General features: G+C 41.9%; 1 protein-coding gene and 1 pseudogene across 2 annotated transcripts in view; both read right to left on the bottom strand.

The window, feature by feature from the left end:
• The window catches only part of LOC115217460 (exonuclease 1), a 34518-nt gene that overhangs the window by 4466 nt on the left and 3777 nt on the right, over positions 1-26275 (bottom strand). The window contains exons 2-14 of one of the 2 annotated variants that reach the window (XM_036507082.1): positions 25017-25194; positions 22613-22732; positions 20951-21074; positions 16962-17099; positions 15839-16054; positions 13715-13902; positions 12887-12983; positions 8752-8941; positions 7089-7539; positions 2801-3371; positions 2666-2767; positions 1430-1472; positions 707-878 (exon numbers count right to left, since the gene is read on the bottom strand). In XM_036507082.1, coding sequence (XP_036362975.1) covers positions 707-878; positions 1430-1472; positions 2666-2767; positions 2801-3371; positions 7089-7539; positions 8752-8941; positions 12887-12983; positions 13715-13902; positions 15839-16054; positions 16962-17099; positions 20951-21074; positions 22613-22732; positions 25017-25177 — 2573 coding nt within the window. In that variant the 5' untranslated portion in view covers positions 25178-25194. Of the gene's footprint in view, positions 1-706; positions 879-1429; positions 1473-2665; positions 3372-7088; positions 7540-8751; positions 8942-12886; positions 12984-13714; positions 13903-15838; positions 16055-16961; positions 17100-20950; positions 21075-22612; positions 22733-25016; positions 25195-26275 lie in introns of both variants that reach the window. The other variant, XM_029787165.2, reaches the window with a different exon arrangement.
• On the bottom strand, positions 20182-20297 carry LOC115217740 (annotated as a pseudogene).

Here is a 26275-nt window from a genome sequence, read left to right as displayed (position 1 = left end):
TTGCAGAACGACCTGCTGTGCTTACCTTGGATCGTAGGGTGACCTGCTGTGCTTGAGGAGACCCATTGAGTCAAGTACATCAACATCAAAATAAATATCAAATGGAAACTGTAGTTATGATACCTGTGCCGGTGGCATGTAAAAAGCACCATCAGAACATGGCCAATGCCAGCACCAACCGATCGTGGCTACTGCCAGCCTCCCCTGGCACCTGTGCCGGCGACACGTAAAGAGCACCCACTACACTCATGGAGTGGTTGGTGTTAGGAAGGGCATCCAGGTGTAGAAACACTGCCAGGTGCAGCTTTCTGGCTTCCCAGACCCCGGTCGAACCGGCCAACCCATGCCAGCATGGAAAGCGGACTTGATGATGATGAAGTATTACATTTGACCAAATAATCCGAATGCTATAATCACCCAATTCCTTACCAATTTACTTCTCCACGAGGTCGTAACAGTTATTCTGAAAGTCTGCCACTTGTCTCGTGAGTTTATTCACTAATACTTCAGTAACTTAGAAAAAAATTGGTTATCAACAACAGGGAAGTACCAAGTAGTGTTACACAGGTACGCATACCTTTGCTTATTCAAGCGAGTTACACTATACAGCTATGCTTGCCATTGTTTATTCAGGTGACGGGGAAAAGCATGCACACACAATGAAGTAAGATTGTAAAACAAAATTGATGGGAAAATGTTAACTTACCCCTTGGTATAGGCAAACTTAGCAAACATATCTTTGATAGATTGCTGACCATCAAGTTTTTTCATTGCAGCAGCACTGGAGGATTTCTTCGTAGTCTTCTTGGACAGTCCAGACACACGACATTTTGGCGTTTTGGGTGATTTCGATGCTGCAATCGGAACTTTAGGTGTGCCTACAGGTTAAAATAACATTTTATAATGGTATGTGTTGTACACTCAAATTAACATATTTTGACAAGTTGTGGTGCACCTGAGCACCGTATACAATAATTTCATTATTATTTATCTTTTTCTTTAAATCTTTTTTTTTAACGGCCGTTTTCCATGCCAGCATGGGTTGGACGGTTCGCTTTCCAGACATTTCTACATTACTGCATGTACTTTATATGCACTTTCTGACAAGTTGTGGTGCACCTGAGTACTGTATACAATAATTTCATTATTATTTACCCACAAGGGGCTAAACACAGAGAGGACAAACAAGGACAGACACACGGATTAAGTCGATTATATCAACCCCAGTGCGTAACTGGTACTTATTTAATCGACCCTGAAAGGATGAAAGGCAAAGTTAACCTCGGCGGAATTTGAACTCAGAACGTAACAGCAGACGAAATACAGCTACGCATTTCACCCAGCATGCTAACGATTCTGCCAGCTCGCCAACTTAAATGCAAATGATAATTAAAATATAATTAACAAAAAAAATAATTTGTTCACATACCAATATTAAATATAGGTGTTTCACATCTTGAAGATTGTGCTTCCTGTAGATTAAATGAGAAAAAAGATCAAAGAATCAGTGGACAAGAATATATACATACCTTTGATGCGTTAATTTACAAAATAATCAAAAATTACTGGTGGTTCAATGAAATCATCATCATTTAGCGTTCGCTTTCCATGCTGGCATGGGTTAGACGGTGCAACTGGGGTCTGGGAAGCCAGGAGGCTGCACTAGGCTCCAGTCTGATCTGGCAGTGTTTCTACAGCTGGATGCCCTTCCTAACGCCAACCACTCCATGAGTGTAGTGGGTGCTTTTTACGTGCCACCACCACAGGTGTCAGACGAAGCTGGCAAACGGCCACGATCAGATGGTGCCTTTTACGTGCCACCGGCACGGAGGCCAGGCGAGTCAGGCAACGGCCTAAATAATTAACTTTTTTAACTTAATTAAGAGAAATATTTGATTGGAATCTAACATTACCTTTTATGTAATATTGAGATTCTAGTCCAAAGTTTTTGATTTAAATTTGAAAAATTTTAATGGAGGCAGTTTCCAGAGGAGTTTTTATTGAAAGAGTTCAAACTGAATTAACACAAAGAAACGACTTATAAAAGAATAAACAGGGGTGGCTGTGTGGTAAGTAGCTTGCTTACCACCACCACCACCACCATCATCATCATCATCATTGCTTAACGTCCGCTTTCCATGCTAGCATGGGTTGGACAGTTCAACTGGGGTCTGGGAAGCCAGAAGGCTGCACCAGGCCCAGTCTGATCTGGCAGTGTTTCTACAGCTGGATGCCCTTCCTAACGCCAACCACTCCGTGAGTCAGCATCATTATCACCATTCTTACCTATTTCTTTATTACCCACAAGGGGCTAAACATAGAGGGGACAAACAAGGACAGACATAGGTATTAAGTCGATTACATCAACCCCAGTGCGTAACTGGTACTTAATTTATCGACCCCGAAAGGATGAAAGGCAAAGTCGACCTCGGCGGAATTTGAATTCAGAACGTAACGACAGACGAAATACCGCTAAACATTTCGCCCGGCATGCTAACGTTTCTGCCAGCTCACCATTCTTACCACCACCATGACAAGCATCTTCACCACCACTGCTATCATTCCCACCACGACCACCATCACCACCAAACACAGTGCTTTATGGTTTATGAATGGATTATTTTCAAAGTTGTTGTTTAAAGAACAAGATGACAAATTCACTTACCTGTGAAGATAAAAACAACGAATTGAAACCAAAGACGGTGTCCTGCGAGCATGTTTCAAGTCCCATTATGGATTGCTGGGAGCCAGTTTCAAGTCCCATTACAGATTGCTGAGAACCAGTTCCAAGTTCCATCACGGATTGCTGGGAGCCAGTTTCAAGTTCAACTAAATCCGCTTCCAGTTTAGAAGAACTTCGACTCAGGGCCAGAGGGGAACAAGCTATTCCAGAATCAAAGAGTTCGCTTCCATTCTCCGAACTATTTACAGTCGAGTTAGCCCGAGAGTAAGATGTCCAATCGGTCGTCGATGCGGCCTCATTTGTGCTGTCAGAGATCTGTGGTATTGGCGACAGTTCACAAACTTCATCTTCAGATCCCTGGGGGACAGGTTCGGGAGTTAGCTTGTTGGTGCTGGTACGGCGTTTTCCCCAAGAGAAAGCAGACAGAGCAGATAATGTTTTGTTTTGAAGTTTAATCTCTTTATTCACGCCTGAGGGTGAGACATTTTGGCTGTTGTTTTTGTTATCATTATTATTACTATTATTATTATTATCCTCAGTTTTATCATCATCATCATCATCTTCATCACCATTGTTGTTGTTTACTGATTTGTCTTCCGTTTCTTCCTTAAATAGTTGAGATAAACGAGAAGGTTTCGTAGTTACATTCTCCTCTTTCTTTTCCTCTTCTTTCACTGGTCGGAAATATCTGATGAAAGGGAAAAAAGAGAGAGAGAGAAGAGAGAAAAAGATAATTACATCGTAAGATTAAGAGTGTTTCACATCCTTCGTTATTTCATCTAACAATCACAGATTCTTTTTTTTAATTGCAACTTCCCAAAGAGACCCACCTCCACCACCACTACCGAGACATGGTTGCTCAATTTACTTGAAATAGCAGCCAAATCTCCCTCAACTCACACACTGTCTTACAAAAAAATGAAAGACACCAATGTCACTGTCACCTGACTGGCTCGTGTGCCGGTGGTACATAAAAAGTACCTATTTCTTTACTACCCACAAGGGGCTAAACACAGAGGGGACAAACAAGGACAGACAAATGGATTAAACCGATTACATCGACCCCAGTGCGTAACCGGTACTTAATTTAGCGACCCCAAAAGGATGAAAGGCGAAGTCAACCTTGGCGAAATTTGAACTCAGAACGTAATAGCAGACGAAATACTGCCAAACATTTCGCCCGGCGTGCTAACGATTCTGCCAGCATGGTTGATGTCAGTGCCACCTGACTGGGTCCCATGCTGGTGGGTTGTAAAAAGCACCATTTCAGCATGGTTGATGCCTGTGCCACCTGACTAGCTCCCATGCCATAAAAAGCATCATTTGAGCACTGTTGATGCCCCTGACTGACCCCCATGCCAGTGGCACATAAAAAGCACCATTCGGGCAAGGTCGATGTCAGTGCCACCTGACTGGGTCCCATGCTGGTGGGTTGTAAAAAGCACCATTTCAGCATGGTTGATGCCTGTGCCACCTGACTAGCTCCCATGCCATAAAAAGCATCATTTGAGCACTGTTGATGCCCCTGACTGACCCCCATGCCAGTGGCACATAAAAAGCACCATTCGGGCAAGGTCGATGTCAGTGCCACCTGACTGGGTCCCATGCTGGTGGGTTGTAAAAAGCACCATTTCAGCATGGTTGATGCCTGTGCCACCTGACTAGCTCCCATGCCATAAAAAGCATCATTTGAGCACTGTTGATGCCCCTGACTGACCCCCATGCCAGTGGCACATAAAAAGCACCATTCGGGCAAGGTCGATGTCAGTGCCACCTGACTGGGTCCCATGCTGGTGGGTTGTAAAAAGCACCATTTCAGCATGGTTGATGCCTGTGCCACCTGACTAGCTCCCATGCCATAAAAAGCATCATTTGAGCACTGTTGATGCCCCTGACTGACCCCCATGCCAGTGGCACATAAAAAGCACCATTCGGGCAAGGTCGATGTCAGTGCCACCTGACTGGGTCCCATGCTGGTGGGTTGTAAAAAGCACCATTTCAGCATGGTTGATGCTAGTCCCACCTGACTAGGTCCTATTCCACTGGCACATAAAAAGCATCATTCGAGCGTTGTCAATGCCCCTGACAGGGCCCCCATGCCAGTGGCACATAAAAAGTAGCATTCGGGCATGGTCGATGTCAGTGTCGCCTGACTGGCCCCCATGCTGGTGGCATGCAAAAAGCACCGTTCGAGCGTGGTCGATGCCAGCACCACCAGACTGGCCCCCATGCCAGTGGCACGTAAAAAGCACCCACTACACTCTCGGAGTGGTTGGCACTAGGAAGGGCATCCAGCTGCAGAAACCTTGCCAGAACAGATTGGAGCCTGGTGCAGCTTCCTGGCTTTCTAGTCTTCAGTCAAACCGTCCAACCCATGCCAGCATGGAAAGCGAACACTAAACAATGATGACGATGGTGATGACACTGAATAAATTTGTCCTACATTCAAGTACGGCTGTCTGTCAGGCGCAGGCAGTGTTGTAAAGCAGCTCACTTTGCAGCCATACAGCTGCAAGTTCCGTCCTGCTGCACAGCACCTGTGCCATGTACACACAGATGATGATGAAAAGTGGAAAGAAATGCCAATAATTGGTAAGAGAAACTATTATCACAGAGATAGGAGAGTATTGTAGTTCGCTTGAAGAAGCATTGTGTATTATTTGTAAAGAATAAAAAGTTTTGAATGGTACAACAATGCACTATAACACAAAAAATGTAATTTAGTCATCCATATCATCATCGTTTAACGTCCGCTTTCCATGCTAGCATGGGTTGGACGATTTGACTGAGGGCTGGCAAACCAGATGGCTGCACCAGGCTTCAATCTTGATCTGGCAGAGTTTCTACAGCTGGATGCCCTTCCTAACGCCAACCACTCCGAGAGTGTAGTGGGTGCTTTTTACGTGCCACAGGCACGGGGGCCAGTCAGGAGGTACTGGCAACATCCTCGCTCGAATCTTTTTACACATGCCACCAGCACAGGTGCCAGTAAGGCGATGCTGGTAACGATCACGCTCGAATAGTCTTTTACATACCACCGGCATAGAGGCCAGATAGACGCTCTGGCAACGATCACGCTCGGATGGTGCTCTTAATACCCTACTAGTATGGGGCTCGAGTGCCAGTAAGGCGATGCTGGTAACGATCACACTCGAATGGTGCCTTTTAAGTGCCACTGGCACAGAAGCCGGTTAGCCGCTCTGGAGTCACTGCTACAATCGGTTTTCCAATGTCTTTTCTAAGAATATCTGAAGAAGGAATTTCATTCCAAAATATCATATCAGACTATGGATGACTAATTTACAACAGGTATATAGCCCATTACCTGTATTATAGTGCATTGTTGTACCATTCATAACTTCTTATTCTTTATTACCATAGAAACTATGTGCAGCAGACCAAAATGGATGGGACGAACCTTAAGAACTTTGTGATGAAAAGGAATATTTCAGACTGATCCATTTGATGCCATCATAGAAAAATGGCAGGATTTAGCTAATGAAGAAGTACAACTATTAAAAGCTAATCTTGACCATTTTTTTTCCAGTTTCACCCTTTTGTTCCCATATTCCTGTTGAAACACATTACATCAGTCGCAACGAAGAATTTAATAAAACACTTTGTCATTCTTATTTTTTTTATTGCCCAAAAGGAGCTAAACACAGAGTGGACAAACAAGGACAGACAAAGGGATTAAGTTGATTATATCGACCCCAGTGCATAACTGGTACTTATTTAATCGACACCGAAAGGATGAAAGGCAAAGTCGACCTCAGCGGAATGTGAACTCAAAACGTAATGGCAGACGAAATACCTTATTTCTTTACTACCCACAAGGGGCTAAATACAGAAGGGACAAAAAGGACAGACAAGGGATTAAGTTGATTATATCGACCCCAGTGCATAACTGGTACTTATTTAATCGACACCGAAAGGATGAAAGGCAAAGTCGACCTCAGCGGAATGTGAACTCAAAACGTAATGGCAGACGAAATACCTTATTTCTTTACTACCCACAAGGGGCTAAATACAGAAGGGACAAAAAAGGACAGACAAAGGGATTAAGTCAATTATATCTACCCCAGTGCCTAACTGGTACTTATTTAATCGACCCCGAAGGGATGAAAGGCAAAGTCGACCTCAGCGGAATTTGAACTCAGAACGTAGCGGCAGACGAAATACCGCTGAGCATTTCGCCTGGCGTGCTAATGTTTCTGCCAGCTCGCCACCTTATGTCATAAAACACTTTGTCATTCTTAAGCTGGCATTTGGAATATAAATGAAATCTGATGGAAATTTCGGTGGAAGATTCTAATCAGGATCATTTTGAAACAAGGAATTTGCATTGTAGAATCAAGGACATTCTCATGTGGGCTAAAAGGGTGAAGAACAAAACAGAACTTACCGACTTTGGACTTTTGGCGCATTGATATCAAATCTCTTTGAAACTTCTTTGAAAACAGCAAACTTATTTTGATGTGTGGAATTTAACTTCTGTTTCATGTCAGTTTGCTTAGCTGCTTCTTCGACTTGACTAGAGTTTTTCTTGCTTAAAACTGGCATCGAATCAGGGTTCTGGTTTTCACTGCTTTGGTCTGGATCTAAACAGGACGTTTTGCTTTCTTTAATGGAAGTGAAATCTGTTTTCTGGCACTTCTCGTCTCTTGTTGGTTTATCATTGGAACTCTCATCATCCTGCTCATCAAGTAAAGAACTCAGAATATCAACAGATTCATCGGTAACGCAGGCATTCTCTTCGATTTTGGAAGGTAGCTTTGTCTTTTTCACTGAGGGACTTTCCGGAGAGTAAATGTGTGATAACTCGTTATCAGACTTTGATTCCAAACAATTTTCAACTACAAAAAAAAAAACAATAACCTCAATAACAACAATAATAATAATGATAATAATCTTTTCTACTATAGGCACAAGACCTGGGGGTGGGGACTAGTTGATTATATCGACCCCAGAGCGTAACTGGTACTTAATTTATCAACTCCTGAAAGGATAAAAGGCAAAATCGGCCTCAGCGAAATTTGAACCCATAACTTAGACGAAATGCTGCTAAGCATTTTGCCCGGCATGCTAACGATTCTGCCAGCTTGCCACCTTTAATAATAATAACGATGATGATGATAACAACAGGAGGAGGAGACCCCCTTCGATCATGAATGACCATGGAATTGCACCTAGAAAGTTACCCTCCAAGGCACAAGTAAGGGCAAGATAATGATGATGATGATGGAAAGTATTCATTGTTTTAATGTCCGCTTTTTCATGCCTGCATGGATCGGATACAATTTGCTGAGGCAGATTTTCTACAGCCGGATACTTGTCCAAGCAAAATTATATTTTCCCCAGCCCAGACGTTTTCCATGGAAGACCGGAAACGAAACAACCTCGCTTTTATGACGATGCTACTCATTTGCAACCATCATGTGATGTATGGGCTTTCAGCTTCCATCTACAGAATCCATTCACAAGACTTTGGTCAGCAGGGTGATAATACAAAATTAGGTACTGCAGTTGATTTGTTCAACACTTCAAAGTGGTGCCCCAGCATGGCCACAGTCCAATGACTAAAACAAATAAAAACTGAACGATAATATAATGTCTCTTGAGCTAGAGATTGAACTCATTACCTCCATCATCATCCAGTGTTTTAAATCCAGGTTTTGTCCCCATTAACGGGGGTGGTCAGATCTATCTCAATGCCATAGCAACTGCTCTCACACCATCTCACCTGGTTTTCGGAGTCCACCCTTCTCAAGCCAACCCTCCCAATCTCCTCTTCCACGTTTTCCTCAGTCTACCTCGCTTTCGCAGTCCATTTACCTCAAGCTCAAGCACCCTCCTTGGAACATGCTCCTCATCCCTCCTCAACACAGACCCATACCATCACACTCTATCGGCCCTTGCTTGCCGTACCACCAAATCCTCCAGCCCCAACCTTGTGGTCAGTAATCCAGCGATTTAATCTCAGACCTGCCAAATCTAAAAATTAACAAATACACAAATAAAAGCAGGCAAAATACAAAAAAAAAAAAACCAGTAAAGAAATTCTTTACCATTTCTGAGTCGCTTTCGTGGTTGTTGAGTAACTTTAAACTCTGTGACAATTTCTTTATTCTTTAAAATCGGCCGTTCTTTAAGTGGTGACTTTTCCTGCAATCTTTTGGAAAGAATTCGATAATTCCGGTTCCAAATGCTCAGCATATGGGGACCATTATATTTAGCTGCTACCTCAGGACCAGGATTCTGTAGCAAGATATGAAAGTGTTAAAAATAAAAGGAAAGAAAATCACAAATTCTTCAACTGAGAGAACATTAATTCTCCTTTTCATTTTAAAACACACAATTGAAAAATATATTAAATGGGGCAACAGATTGAAATCTTCATTTATATGACACACTCAACATATATTACCATCATCATCATTGTTTAATGTCTGTTTTCCATGCTAGCATGGGTTGGACGGTTCGATTGGGGTCTGGGAAGCCAGGAGGCTGCACCAGGCTCCAGTTTGATCTGGCAGTGTTTCTACAGTTGGATGCCCTTCCTAACGCCAACCACTCCAAGAGTGTAGTGGGTACTTTTTACGTGCCACCGGCACAGGGGCCAAGGGAGGCTGGCAACGTCCACGATCGGTTGGTGCTTTTTACATGCCACCGGCACGGGGGCCAGTCAAGGTGGTGCTGGCATCGGTCACTTTCAGATGGTGCATTTTACGTGCCATCGGCACAGGTATCACAACTACAATTTCCATTTGATTTTTTAATGTTGATGTACTTGACTCAATAGGTCTCCAGTGGCATGTAAAAAGCACCATTCGAGCATGGTCGATGCCAGCGCCACCTGACTGGTCCCCGTGCCTGTGGCACGTAAAAAGCGCCCACTACACTCTCAGAGTGGATGACGTCAGGAAAGGCATCCAGCTGGCAACTTTGCCAGATCAGATTGGAGCCTGGTGCAGCCTCCTGTGCTTTTTTCCTTGTCATTTTCTTTTTAGGTCTGCTACTTACTCCATCAACCCCCTTTTACCAAAGTGCTGAGTTATGTCAGTGTGTAAACAAACCAACAGAGGTTGTCAAGCAGTGGCAGCAGCCAAACACACAAACACACATAAATACATACAAATGTACATATACATACATACATATATATATATATATATATATATATATATATTCTTTTATTCTATTACTTGTTCCAGTTATTCGACTGTGCCCATGCTGGAGCACCACCTTGAGGGGTTTTAGTCAAACAAATCAACCCCAGAACATATTTTTTAAGCCTAGTACTGATTCTATCAGTCTCTTTTGCTGAACTGCTAAATCGCAGGGGCAAAAACGCACCACATCGGTTGTCAAGGTAATGGAGGACAGACACAATGATACATACACACACACACACACACACATATATAATATATATATATATATTTGATGGGCTTCTTTCAGTTTCCATCTATCAAATCCACTCACAAGGCTCCAGATGGTCTGAGGCTATAGTAAAAAAAAAACACTTGCTCAAGGTGACCACACAGTGGGACTGAACCTGGAACCATGTGGTTGGGAAGCAAGCTCCTTTACCCACTCACACACACTTCAGGATTCTACACAGAACCCATCTACAAAATTCACTCGCAAGGCAACAATCGGCCCAGGGCTCTAGCAAAGAAAAAACACTTGCTCAAGGTACCACACTGTAGGACTGAACCCCAAGCCCCCACGGTTGCAAGGCAAGCTTCTTAACCACAAAGCCAAGCCTGAAGAGGCAGTCGTAGAGCAGAGCAGCCTAACTCCTAGTTTATTGCCAAGGCATTGTTAAAGCAGTTTGAGATCTTATAGGCTAAAAAAAAAAAAATTAAATGGAATCTTTTCAATAATTATCTCATCTCTCTTTCTCTCCTTTACACACACACACACACACATGCACACAATATCTGTGTCTCTTCCTCTCTCTATTTTCCCCCAACACCCCTCCCATCACACCTTCTTTTTCCAATCATTCTCCCTCCTCTTCCCGCCCCTCACACACCTAACAATAGGCTGGAATAGATGGGTGCAATAAATTCTTCTCTTCTCCCGTCTTTAAATATTGTTCTGACGATAACAATTTGATTATATTGATGATAAGATTTATGAATATTTCGAGGAGGAGGAGAAGGAGGAGAGCGGGGGTTGGGGTGAGTGGAAGGGGTCAACAAGCCCCAGTAAGCACGTCACCATTAATTCATTGGCTTATCACTTCTGATCAGGCATGTGAAGAGAACTGTGTAGGGGGAGGGTGGAGGAGGGGGGCGAAGTGGTTGAGGTGGAGGGGTTGATGCCTGTTAATGAAGAATTTACAATGTGGGAGGAGGTTTACAATTTTCGGGGTCTATATAGGAAGAAAAGATAACAGAAGAGAGAGAGAGAGATAAAGAGAGAGAACAACAGAGACAGAGGGGGAGAAAGAGAGAAAGTGTGTGTGTGTGTGTCTGTCGTGAAAACGTGAGGGGAAGTGGTTCCTTCAACAAATTATGGACATATGTGGAAGGAAGAGGATAGATATGGGAGGAAGAAGGAATTTTGGTAGAAAAACATGCAAAATAAGTGAATTATTTCATCTCGAGCATTGTCATCAGCAGAGGAGATGGTGGTATCATCATCATCATCATCATCATCCTTGTCGTTGCCACCACCATCATTTTAATGTCCCCCTTTTTCATGATCACATGGATCAGACAGAACTCAGTAAAGTAGATTTTCGCATGGCTGGGTGCCCTTCCAGTCAACAACCTTTACCTGTTAGCAAGTCACGTGATATTTCTTTTTGACTAAATAATTTTTTTTTTTTTTTGCGTGACTGGAAATAAATAACGCCATTTGTACGATGGCAACACTCGCTTGCAACTATCCCACAATGCCAGGACAAGGAAACACACACATACACGTACAGAATAGGCTTCAATCAGTTTCATTAACCAATTTACCCACAAGGCTTTAATCAGCTCAAGGCTATTAAAAAAAAAACACTTGCCCAAGGTGCAATACTGTGGGTTTGAACCCAAAACCATTTAGTTGGGAAGCGACCATCCGAGCGTGATCATTGCCAGAGCAGCTAACTGGCTTCCGTGCCAGTGGCACGTAAAAAGCACCATTCGAGTGTGATCGTTATCAGCGTCGCCTTACTGGCACTTGTGCCGGTGGTATGTGAAAAGAACATTCGAGCGAGGTCGTTGCCAGTGCCGCTGGATTGGCTCCTGTGCAGGTGGCACGTGAAAAACACCATTTGAGTGTGGCCATTGCCAGTACTGCCTGACTGGCACTCGTGCCGGTGGCACGTAAAAGCACCCATTACACTCTCGGAGTGGTTGGCATTAGGAAGGGCATCCAGCTGTAGAAACTCTGCCAGATCAAGATTGGAGCTTGGTGCAGCCATCTGGTTCACCAGTCCTCAGTCAAATCGTCCAACCCATGCCAGCATGGAAAGCGGACGTTAAACGATGATGATGATACCTCATCACCACACACACACGCACACTCTCTCTCTCTTTCTGTCATCTTTCCTTCCTATGTATATCTCAAAAGACAAAAAGCAAACCTCTCATATTCTAAATTTTATTTATCATCATCTAACGTCCATTTTCCATCCTGGCATGGGTTGGACAGTTTGACTGGGGACTGGCAAGCCAGGAGGCTGCACCAGGCTCCAATCTGATCTGGCAATGTTTCTACAGCTGGATGTCCTTCCAAACACCAACTACTCAAAGTGTAGTGGGTGCTTTTTATGTGCCACTGGCACGGGAGCCAGTCAGGCGGCACTGGCATTAGTCATGTTTGGATGGTGCTTTTCACGTTCCACTGGCACACAAGCCAGTCAGGGCAAGGGGTTGGCATTGACCATGTTCGAATGGTGCTTTTTACGTGCCACTAGCATCGGCCACGTTCGGATGGTGCCTTTTACGTGCCACTGACACAGGAGCCAGTCAGGCAGCACTGGCATCGACCACATTTGGATGGTGCTTTTTACGCACCACCAGCAAAGGGAGCAAGTCAGGTAGCTCTTGCAGCGACCCACACATGAATGAATGGTGCTTATTGCATGCCACCAGCAACGGTAATGAAAAAAATTCATATTGTATTTCAAATTTTAAGAAAAGCAAAAAAAAAAAAAGAAAAAAGAAATGAAAAGGATAGAAAAACAAAGCAACTTACCAAATCTGTGTCAGGATTGAAGTTTGATAGTTTCTTTCTTGTCTGAATGTCAGTGTTACCCAAAGCAATATCAAACGCTTCAGATCTTGGAATGTATCTTAGATATTAATTAAGGATTAATTAATCAATTATTACAATGGTGACACACAGAATTTGATTGTGTGTTTATATATATATACACCTTTTTGATCTATATGAACACCTTTTTGATCTCCATGTGTCTAACACACGTGGACATGCCTACAAAGTCAGAAAACAACACAGCTCCCATGACTTTCGGAAACATTTCTTCATGCTCAGAGTTGCTGAAGCATGGAATAAACTGCCTGCGTCAGTTGTTGACTGCCATGACACTGCATCCTTTAAGGCCCTCATGCTTTCCGAAATCCGTCGAAACTACACCTGATTATATATGCACTTTAGATGAGTTGTAGTGCACCTGAGCACTGTACACAATGTTTATTATTATTATTATACGTTTTATCTTTCACTTGTTTCAGTCATTAGACCGTGACCACGCTGGGGCACCGCTTTGAAGAACTTTCAGTCGATTGTATCGATCCCAGTACTTTTGTAAGTCTGGTACTTATTCTATCGGTCTACCTTGCCGAACTGCTAAGTTACAGAGATGTAAACACACCAACACCAGTTGAGAAACAGTGATGGGGGAACAAAAATGCCAAGTTTTTTTTTTCTTAAACACAAACATACACCAACATTCACACAGACAAACATCACACATCCCAATATGTCTGAGAATGAGTTGAGTGTCAGACATTGCAACACTGAACCAAAATTTGCTGTAAAATGAATTCTTGCAAAGGATACGTTCCGGCATAGTGAAGGTCATCGGGTGTAAGATCTTCGGGATAAGGGTTGAGAGGGAGCAATTTTCGAGTTAAGGGATCAAATATCAACTGATAAAGGAACGTGTTCTCTGCACGGATGAAACCTTCGATGTATTCGTTGGGAACACTGAACGATTTATTTAAATAAGATGGAATTTTACGAAGAAGCTGCAAGAAATGAAAAGAAAAGAAAAGTAAAATACAGAAAGGGCATTTGTTTACTATGCTTTTCTACACGCTTCAGTCATTTGACTGTGGCCATGCTGGAGCACTGCCTTAAGTCAAAAAAATTGACCCCAAAGACTTATTCTATCAGTCTTTTTTTGCTAAGTTTCGGGGACATAAACACACAAACATCGGTTGTCAAGCAATGGTGGAAGGACAAACACAGACACAGAGACACGCACATATATATATATATATATAACTCCAAGAAAGTTAGGTGTTGTGGGTCCAACCCGCTAAGGGATAATATCTATCCAATGTACTGTTGGTATAATACCCAATTATTAAAGTTAACATTTTACTGTCTTAAAGTTGATGAACCAACTATTGTGCTTCTCCATTTTCTTATTTGCAATATAGGAGTGGCTGTGTGGTAAGTAGCTTGTCTACCAACCACATTGTTCCGGGTTCAGTCCCACTGCGTGGCACCTTGGGCAAGTGTCTTCTACTATAGCCTCGGGCCGACCAAAGCCTTGTGAGTGGATTTGGTAGACGGAAACTGAAAGAAGCCCGTCGTATATATGTATATATATATATATATATGCGTGTTTGTGTCTGAGTTTGTCCCCTAGCATTGCTTGACAACTGATGCTGGTGTGTTTACGTCCCCGTTACTTAGCGGTTCGGCAAAAGAGACCGATAGAATAAGTACTGGGCTTACAAAAGAATAAGTCCCGGGGTCGAGTTGCTCGATTAAAGGCGGTGCTCCAGCATGGCCGCAATCAAATGACTGAAACAAGTAAAAGAGTAAAGAGTAAAAGAGTATATATATATATATAATTTACAATACTGTAATAACGGATTTTTTAGAAATTTCTATCGGTTTGTTTCGAGACACATAAATTATAATGGTTATTGACAATTTTTGTCTCTTTTTCGGCATATTTGGCATTAGAATTTTTCTTCTGCCCTCATTTTGTAAATTATTTATAAATTTAACCTTTAAAGGTATTTTTTGATATGCTGGCCATCTATTTGGCATTAGAATTTTTCTTCTGCCCTCATTTTGTAAATTATTTATAAATTTAACCTTTAAAGGTATTTTTTGATATGCTGGCCATCTATTTGGCATTAGAATTTTTCTTCTGCCCTCATTTTGTAAATTATTTATAAATTTAACCTTTAAAGGTATTTTTTGATATGCTGGCCATTGATAAAATTTGTTTCCCCCCAAAAATTTTATCCTACATTAGTTATATATATATATATACACACACACACACAACGGGCTTCTTTTAGTTTCCATCTACCAAACCCTCTCACAAGACTTTGGCCGGCCTGAGGCTATAGTAGAAGACATTTGGCCAAGGTGCCGCGCAGTGGGACGGAGGTTCTGTGCCTCTTACCCATCATCACCATTTAACGTTCGCTCTCCATGCTGGCATGAGTCAGATAGTTTTGACTGGAGCTGGTAACCCAGAGAGCTACACCCGGTTCCAGTCTCTTTTGGCTTGCTTTCTACAGCTGGATACCCTTCCTGACACCAACCACTTTACAATTTATCAAGTGTCTTTTACATGTCACTAGCACTAGCCACAACCACAAATGCACTTAGATTGACATGTCTTCTCAACTAGAGCAAATCGCCAGAATTCTCAAAACCTCACTAAAACCACTAGAAAGCACACTCAGTAAAGTGGTTGGAGTTAGGATGGGCATCCAGCCGTAGAAATCATGCCACAACAGACAGGTGGAGTCTGGACAGCTCGTTGCTAGCCAGTTCCATGTCAAACCATTCAACCCATGCCACCATGGAAAGCAGACATTAAACGATGATGGGGTAGACATAAGCAAAAAAAAAAAAAAAAAAAAAAAGAGAGGTCAAAGAAAGTGGGAAAAAAAATTATAAATTGCAAAATATGATTGGAAAAAAAATTACCTGTCTAAGATCTGCCTGTCTGGCTAATTTGAATACTTTACAAGCATTTGCTAAGCCGATGCCAGGTAAAGAACTTAAATAGTCGCAGCCGGACAGAATACACAAGTGTCTAAATTTATTGAAGGTGTAGAATCCATCTCTGATGTCAATGGCTTCATTTAGTCTGGATTTTTCAATCATGATGCCATTTCCATAGAAATCCATCTTGAAAATCACCTGCAAAGAAGAAATTCAATTCGTTTTTCAAAGTATTGAATTAAAAGTGGTAAAATTTCATCTTTTATGGACATTCGTGTTGACACAATCAATGGCCAAAAGCACAGACATGGCTGTGTGGTTAAAATAAGTGCCAGATTTCTTTTAAGCCAGCAGCTGCACCAGGCCCCAATCTGATTGATCAAGGTTTCTAAGCTGGATGCCCTTCCTAATGCCAACCACTCCAAGAGTGTAGTGGGTGCAAGTGAAAAAAACTTAGAGCTCTAATTTACAAATGAAGGCTCTCACTCCATTAATTAAAAGATACTGCCCACCAGTTGTAGGCAGGTCACTATTTCAAGGTAGATCTCCTGCCACTACTCCCAGTAATAAAATAATTGCCCCAAGTCTATTCAAATGTCCAAAGCTACCATAGAAAAATGGGATCTTTTCACTTTGACTGGCAGATTTTTAAAATAATTTCTTTGTAACTAAAAAATTTTAAACTTTGTAAACTGGTAGAATGTGTTTATAAAACATCTTTTTCTCTTGGTTTTCTTGAGAAAATTCTGTAGTTTGTAAGCTATTTGTTGTTTAATTTCTTGCATTTCGGCAATTTCAACCAATCAGTGACATCTGTTAAGGTGAAAACAATTTCGCCAGAGCGTTGTCAACAACAATAATTTCCGGTGTCATATGAAATTAAAGACCAAATAGCTTACAAACTACAGAATTTTCTCAAGAAAGCCGAGAGAAAAAGATATTTTATGTAACACATTCTACCAGTTTACAAAGTTTAAAAGTGTTTAGTTACAAAGAAATTATTTTTAAAATCTGCCGGTCAAAGCGAAAAGATCTGAAAAACGAATTTAATATAAGAAGAAAGAGACAAAAAAATGGTAATGGAGAGACAGTGAGAGAAACTTACTCTGTCACAACCAAATAGTAACAAGTCGGAGTCTTCGGTAACAACAATCTGGGCAATCCCAGATTGCGATAAATAGGCTAACTGAGCATCAGCTTCGTAAGGGGCAACAATGCAATCAATCCCTTGTTTTTGACACACCTGTTTTAAAAGAAGGAAAGTAAAATTGAATATTTCATCTATCAAGGAGATAATATAAATGACATGGAATAACAGATGTTGTTTATTTACCCTGCGAAAGGAAGATTTATCTCACACACTTCATATACAGGCGTAGGAGTGGCTGTGTGTTAAGTAGCTCGCTTACCAACCACATGGCTCCGGGTTCAGTCCCACTGTGAGGCACCTTGGGCAAGTGTCTCCTACTACAGCCTCGGGCCAACCAAAGCCTTGTGAGTGGATTTGGTAGATGGAAACAGAAAGAAGCCCGTCATATATATATATATATATATATATATATATATATATATATATATGTATGTATGTGTTTGTGTGTTTGCCCCCACCAACATCGCTTGACAACCGATGCTGGTGTGTTTACGTTCCCGTAACTTAGCGGTTCGGCAAAAGAGACCGATAGAATAAGTACTGGGCTTACAAAGGATAAGTGCTGGGGTCGATTTGCTCGACTGAAGGCGGTGCTCCAGCATGGCCACAGTCACATGACTGAAACAAGTAAAAGAGTAAAGAGTATACTCTAATAGAGGCCAAAGGGAATTCATTCATTCATTTAACATCCGATGTTCTCCATGCTGGCATGGTTTGGACAGTTAGACAAGATCTGGCCAACTGAAGAGCAGCCTGGGCTCCATTATGCCTGTGTTCACATGGTTTCTACAGCCTGATGCCCTTCTGCTGGGTGCTTTCAATAAGACCCTGGCACAGCAAGCCATCATAGTGGAGTTCTTGTGGTATAAATAGAACTGTGAGCAGCCACTACTCTTTCATGTGCTTTTGTGATGTAGGGAATCCTACCCAAGAGAATACCTGGGAGGATTTGTAGGGACTCAAATCCTATCCAGGGCAGAGATTTCCTACTGGTCTAATTAGCAGCAAGGGAAATGGATACAGTTTAACCCTTTTGTTACTAATCGGGGGGAGGGGGTGTTAGCCAGCTTTCCTAACCAATGGGGTTGCATCACTTGAAGGCTAAAACGATGCAAAAGCGCACTGTGACCAGTGATGTGTAACAACATCTGAGAGTCTGGCTGGTCACATGGTCAAGTGATATGCATTAGTTGACATGTTTTATACAAGAATCTTCGGACACTGGGCCTCACTGAAAAACTTTTTGGCTCAAACGACCAACCTGGCCAAAGACATCGAGAGAACCCATTGATATTTAAATGTGAATTTCAGCACAAATCTCGTTAATACATGCGTGAAAACACATGATTTCACTTTGAAAATAGTCGAGGTACAGTATCCGACATTGTTTGATGTGATATCTGAACTCTGCAAAGTTTACTCTTTTACTTGTTTCAGTCATTTGACTGTGGCCATGCTGGAGCACCGCCTTTAGTCGAACAAATCGACCCCAGGACTTATTCTTTGTAAGCCTAGTACTTATTCTATCGGTCTCTTTTGCCAAACCTCTAAGCTACGAGGATGTAAACACACCAGCATCAGTTGTCAAGTGATGTTGGGGAGACAAACACAGACACACAAACATATACACACACACACACACACACATATATATATATATATATATATATATACATATATACGACGGGTTTCTTTCAGTTTCCGTCTACCAAATCCACTCACAAGGCTTTGGTCAGCCCGAGGCTATAGTAGAAGGCACTTACCCAAAGTGCCAAGCAGTGGGACTGAACCCAGAACTATGTGGTTCATAAGCAAGCTACTTACTACACAGCCACTCCTATGCCTTAGAAAATTTTTTCCACATTTTTTTCTTTGGTGATTTTATTTCAACTTTTAAAATGGATAACAGTTTCATGCTATTAAGAAGTGATTCTGAATTTGAGGGCTTTTAAACAAAAGCTATGGAGAAATCAACCAAATGTAAGCTTGTATGACATGATCTGCGGAAACAAACCATTACACAGAAAGTAAACAATCCGAGAAAAAAGCTTGTGATTCACCTGTATTTACCTGTAATTAGAGTTACTTTGAGACTAAAGCGATGCAAATTAAGAACCTTTTCTTGAATTGTTTTCCAAAAATCACATTAACATGTCGCTAAATAAAAAAGTTACAGTTGCTTAATGAAACCAGCCTAAATTCGTGATTATTTTAGAATTTAATTGAAACTCATAAGGGGTGTTTTTAACTTAGAAATATAGTAGCAATGTACAGCACTGGGGTCAATGTAATTGACTTAATCCCTTTGTCTGTCCTTGTTTGTCCCCTCTATGTTTAGCCCCTTGTGGGCAGTAAAGAAATAAGAAATATATAGTCGCAGGAGTGGCTGTGTGGTAAGTAGCTTGCTAACCAACCACATGGTTCCGGGTTCAGTCCCACTGCGTGGCACCTTGGGCAAGTGTCTTCTGCTATAGGCCCGGGCCCACCAATGCCTTGTGAGTGGATTTGGTAGACGGAAACTGAAAGAAGCCTGTCGTATAAATGTATATATATATATATGTATATGTGCATGTGTGCGTATATGTTTGTGTGTTTGTCCCTCTAGCATTGCTTGACAACCGATGCTGGTGTGTTTACGTCCCCGTCACTTAGCGGTTCGGCAACAGCGACCGATAGAATAAGTACTGGGCTTACAAAAAGAATAAGACCCGGGGTCGAGTTGCTCAACTAAAGGTGGTGCTCCAGCATGGCAGCAGTCAAATGACTGAAACAAGTAAAAGAGTAAAAAGAGTAATATAGTAACGAAAGGGTTAAGACTATACTTAGGACCTTTGATTAGAGGTATCAAACTGTTGTGACTATTGTCTTCAATCACAGTCATAGGGAGTATACAACACACTTCTACTTGTTCTACTGGATTATGCACTTCATAACCCTGGCATGGGAACCAAGAGAGGTTGCTTGCATTTGTGAATGTGTAAAAATTAACCGCAGAGATCGAGAGAAATGTTCGAAATGCCATGATAGACTACTGTCTCACACACACAAACATATTCATTCCTGATATATGACTTCCACAAATGTACTCGGTTTCATCAACATCATCATCATCGTTTAACATCCGTTCTCCATGCTGGCTTCACAAAGGAGCATTTTCTTGTGCTGAGAAATTGGCGTTTGGAGAGGACACAGTTTCTCAAGCGGTCACCCATCTAAGTACTAACTAAGCTCGATGTTGCTTAACCTCGGTGATCGGACAGGAACCGGTGCTTTCAACGTGATATGGCCATAAGGTTTATATTTCTAACTCGTAGCAGTTGCTTACATTCTGTATGTAGTCATCATCATTTAGCGTCCGCTTTCCATGCTAGCATGGGTTGGACGGTTCAACTGGGGTCTGTGGAGCCAGAAGGCTGCATCAGGCCCAGTCTGATCTGGCAGTGTTTCTACGACTGGATGCCCTTCCTAACGCCAACCACTCCGTGAGTGTAGTGGGTGCTTTTTACGTGCCACCCGCACGATGGTGCTTTTACGTGCCACCGGCACAGGGGCCAGGCGAGGCTGGCAATGGCCACGAACGGATGGTGCTACGTGCCACCGGCACGGGGGCCAGGCGAGGCTGGCAACGGACACGAACGGATGGTGCTTTTACGTGCCACCGGCACGGAGGCCAGTCGGGGCGACGCTGGCAATAGCCAAAATCATTTTTAATCATGGATCGGCTCACGCATTTTTCACTTTTAAGACCTACACATTCCATTTGCATCCGTGTTCCATGATACACACTTAACCACTACAAATGTTATCATGCTGAGTCTCCAAGGAAGAGCGACTGAACATCCTTATTACAAGCTGATCCCCATCGAAAAGAGTGCCATGCACTGTTCACCGACATAATGTGGTAAAAGCAAAGAGATGAATGCAGAGAAATCTACTGTTCTTACCTCAATGAGTTTTCTAGCCATGTCTGGAGTAATATCCACACACCTCTGGAGACATTCCTTAGCTTCACTTCGTTTGCCTTCTTTCAAAAACTGTGCAGCCTTTTGACGGTAAACTTTTCGCCGGCTATCATGAAACAAAAATAAATCTGTCTTACACTGTTCATCTGGCTTCAAGACTCATTTCAAATAACATCTTCAGTAAGTTAACTTGGGGGTTCCCAAACAACGAGGTAACCTTCATATAATTAAGGTATCTTCGGCTTGACGAGTAGCTGGCTGAGTGAGTAGCCCTTGTTGAGGATCTGCTAGCTTAGGAAACATATCTAACCTGGAATTTTACCTGTTCCACTCCTGCAATTTGCATTTATACAAATGAATATATATATATTTCATACATAAATATAAGAGGGAATTTTTTAACCACTAGGTGGAAACCCTTATGCTAGAAGAAGATCTGCTATGGTCTACCATAGCAGATCTTCTTCTAGCATAAGGGTTTCCACCTAGTGGTTAAAAAAATTCCCTCTTATATTTATGTATGAAATACTATTTATTGAATTTCAGTATTTTTTATATGCTGGACCACTGGTGTTAAAATTGATGTTATCAAATTAATATCCAATTTTTCACCCTCATTTTGATTATATATACATACATATATATATATATCTACACTCACAGAGTGGTTGGCGTTAGGAAGGGCATCCAGCCGTAGAAACACTGCCAGATTTGACTGGGCCTGATGAAGCCTTCTGGCTTCACAGACCCCAGTAGAACCGTCCAACCCATGCTAGCATGGAAAACGGACGCTAAATGATGATGATGATGATGATATATATATATATATATATATATATATATATATCTATCCCATCATCATCATTTAATGTCTTTTATCCATGCTCGCATGGGTCGGACAGTTTGACCAGGGTTGGTAAGCTGGAAGGCTGCACCAGATTCTAGTCTGATTTGGCAAAGTTTTCTATGGCTGGAAGCCCTTCCTAACGCCAACCACTCCGAGAATGTAATGCTTTTACATGACATCTGCATGACGCCGGTGTCTGCCACAAATGCAATTTCAGTTGGCTTGAGGGGTCTTCTTCTCAAGCACAACATAATGCCAAAGGTCTCGTTCATTGCCTCCATCAGGCCCAACAGCAGAAGTATCAGAGTGGCTCAAGGTCCAAGACTTTCATGCATTAACAAATACATATATAGTTCAAATTTATAAAAAAAACAAAAGATGAAGACAGGAATGTATGAACAACAAGCAAGTGTATTTAGTTTGACACTCAGGAAAAATGGAAAAGTCTTTTACGTTTTGATCCTACACTCTTCGACAGAGAGCAATAAGAGGAAATAGAGAGAGAATGAGCCAGTGTTGGGTTGGTTATATCCCCATACCTTAACAGCTTGATGAAAGGGACATATAAAATACCAGACTTGAAAATAAGTACTGGTGCCAATTTGTTTGACCAAACCCGTCAAGGCGATGCCCCAATATGGCCACAGTCCAATGACTGAAACAAGTAAAAGATAAAAGATAACAAAAACTTTCAAAGTTAGCAACTTAAATTGCGTAAATTATTTGCTAACGAGTAAATTAACTCTGACAGAATGAGTTTATGCAAATAAACAGCTGAATAAAAAAATGTCACTTACTCTCTTCTGCTGTCTTCGACGTCTTTTTTGGAAGGAAGATGACAGCCATCAAACACAAGGATTGGCTTCAAATTTTTGCTGATCATAAAGTTGACATATTTCATACAATAGTATATATACCTATAAAACAAAATTTAGGAGAAAAATAAGATCTATCATAATTTAAACATTGACATGAAAACCATCCGAACGTGGCCGTAGCCAGTACTGCATCGACTGGCCTCCGTGCTGTGGGCACGTAACAAACACCATCCGATCGTGGCCGTTTGCCAGCCTCGTCTGGCACCTGTGTCGGTGGCACATAAAAAACACCATCCGAGCGTGGCCGTCTGCCAGCCTCGTCTGGCACCTGTGTCGGTGGCACATAAAAAACACCATCTGAGCGTGGCCGTCTGCCAGCCTCGTCCGGCACCTGTGTCGGTGGCACATAAAATCACCCACTACACTCTCGGAGTGGTTGGTGTTAGGAAGGGCATCCAGCTGTAGAAACACTGCCAGATCAGCCTGGCCTGGTGCAGCCTTCGGACTCGCCAGACCCCAGTTGAACCGTCCAACCCATGCTAGCATGGAAAGCGGACGTTAAACGATGATGATGATGATGATGACATGAAGAAAATGAAGAAACAAAAGCCCTCTGAGCCCTCAATCAAATATAATGCGTATTTATTCAAACTGTTTTGAATTTATCATGCATTGTCTCGGAGTTTCAAAACTTCCATGATGAGATTGTTAATTTTTAGAATGCCGTTGCAGGGCAAGCGCTAGAGGCCAAATCTAGATGGTTTGAACGGAAAGCAAGGTAGAATATCTGGGCCGGATATGGCTAGTTTAACTGCTAAAATGTAAAGTAAACTGTTAAGAAAGTGAAATATCAAAACTTATGACAAAGTAATTAGACATCAAATGTGAGATGGTTAGGCTCCACTAACAAGAAATTCTACTGCAACCACCTGAGGTCAATAGTGATCAACCATTTATCATCATCATCATCGTTTAGCGTCCGCTTTCCATGCTAGCATGGGTTGGACGGTTTGACTGAGGGCTGGCGAACCAGATGGCTGCACCAGGCTCCAGTCTTGATCTGGCAGAGTTTCTACAGCTAGATGCCCTTTCTAACGCCAACCATTCATTTATTTTACCTAAAATCAATAACCCTTTAGCATTCAGCTTGCTCTGCCAAATGTAATGTTTTTTTTTTTTTAATTCACATTGTTGCTAATTAATCATGCTTTATCTGGTAGCTTTGAAATTTTGATGATGTGATTGAATGTTTTTAGAATGGCATTGAAGGGTAAGTGTGATAGGCTGGACCTGGTTGGTTTCAACAAACAGGTAGAATATTTGGGCCAGATATGGCCAGTTAAAATGCTGAAGTGTTAAAGCCTGGTCACAGTGAAATATGATCTCACTTAGAAGCAGGAAGGTTAGTGACAGCAAGAGCATCCACAGAAAACCCGCCTCAATAAATTCCGTCTCACTCTGCAAACATGGAGCAGTGAGGCGTAGACCCTTTAGAATTCATCTTTCTCTATCAAATATAAAACTTGTTTATTCACATTGTTTTGAATTAATCATGCAATATCTCATAGCTTTCTTTTCTACTCTAGGCACAAGGCCCAAAATTTTGGGGGAGGGGGGGGCAGTTGATTAGATCGACCCCAGTACACAACTGGTGCTTAATTTATCGACCCCGAAAGGATGAAAGGCAAAGTCAACCTCGGCAGGATTTGAACTAAGAACATAAAGACGAAATACCTATTTCTTTACTACCCACAAGGGGTTAAACATAGGGGGGACGAACAAGGCCAGACAAACGGATTAAGTCAATTATATCGACTCCAGTGAGTAACTGATACTTATTTAATCGACCCCGAAAGGATGAAAGGCAAAGTTGACCTCAACGGAATTTGAAATCAGAACGTGGCGGCAGACGAAATACTGCTAAGCATTTTGCCCGGCGTGCTAACGTTTCAATGATGTGATTGTGTAATTTTACAATGACACTGTAGGGTAAGTGTGAGACATGGCCAGTTTGAACATATGACGAAGTACTGAAAAGTTCCTGGCTTTGGGTAAAAGGAAATACAGGAAGATCAGTTAATTATGATTTTACTGAAGATATTCCCATTTCAGATTCACACACTATTTCAGCGGTCCTTCAGTTTTTCTAAGCCCTTTAAAAGAACTTGGAAGTTTGGGCCTCCAATCAGGCATTTTGTGATACCCTTAACGCCAAGAACTTTACAGCACCCACCCGTAAATCAGGTAGACTATTTAGGGTAGAGATGGCAGGATTAAATGCTTAAGAACTAAAGTGATGCCAATACAGTGACATACATACAAATGTGGGCGTTCTGGACAGACAGGCAGCATGAAGGACAATGTCTTGTAAAGTTCTACTTACTGATCTGTGTCCTCTCCAAACGCCAATTTCTCAGCACAAGAAAATGCTCCTTTGTGAAGCCAGCAATACACATCCACCGCAACAGTTGCTCCTTGGAATTGTGATATATTTGTTGGTACATGGATCTTCTTAAGGAATGGCAACAGACCAGTGATACCCATTCTCTGGAGGTGACAATCTGAAAACAACAAAACCTAGTAATTAATTATATATAAATAAATATATTTCTTTACTACCCACAAGGGGCTAAACACAGAAGAGACAAACAAGAACAGACAATGGGATTAAGTTAATTACATCGACCCCAGTGCGTATCTGATACTTATTTAATTGACCCCGAAAGGATGAAAGGCAAAGTCGACCTCGGCGGAATTTGAACTCAGAACGTAACAGCAGATGAAATACCTATTTCTTTACTACCCACAAGGGGCTAAACACAGAAGGGACAAACAAGGACAGAAAAACGGATTAAGTCAATTCCATTGACCCCAGTGCGTAACTGGTACTTAATTTATCAACCCTGAAAGGATGAAAGGCAAAGTCGACCTCGGTGGAATGTGAACTCAGAACGTAACAGCAGACAAAATACCTATTTCTTTACTACCCACAAGGGGCTAAACACAGAAGGGACAAACAAGGACAGACAAATGGATTAACTCGATTCCATTGACCCCAGTGCGTAACTGGTACTTAATTTATCAACCCCAAAACGATGAAAGGCAAAGTCGACCTCTGCGGAATTTGAACTCAGAACGTAGCGGCAGACGAAATACGGCTACGCATTTCGCCCGGTAAATATGCAAGGGAAGCTGCAGAATATAAAAATATATAACATTATGGAAATAGAAATAATATATTTCTAAATCTCATGGAGAGATTTATGCAGTAGCAGCACGATAAAGTGACAGTGTGTTGTCAACTTAATGTGACAGTCCCATGAAAGGGAAGAATGCTACTGTTATACAGCCCTTTCTATTTTCAAAAGCGTGCTCGTTGCCAGAACCACCTGACTGGTATGACTCCTTTAGATTCACACTGACATGTCCCCTTCATCAGGAATAAGTAAACAGGTAATTAATCAAGTTTGAAGACAGGTAAGAGAAAGGAAGGAAATCTTTGGTTACATTACATGAGTCATCGGTTACTCTATCAGATACACATTTGTGTGTATATATATATATATATATATTGTGGAGGTACAATGGCCCAGTGGTTAGAGCACCGGACTCGCAGTCGTAGGATTGTGGTTTCGATTCCCA

This window comes from Octopus sinensis, linkage group LG11 (genome assembly GCF_006345805.1).
Source record: "Octopus sinensis linkage group LG11, ASM634580v1, whole genome shotgun sequence".
Lineage (NCBI taxonomy): Eukaryota > Metazoa > Mollusca > Cephalopoda > Octopoda > Octopodidae > Octopus > Octopus sinensis.
This window is presented reverse-complemented; position numbering and strand designations above follow the sequence as displayed.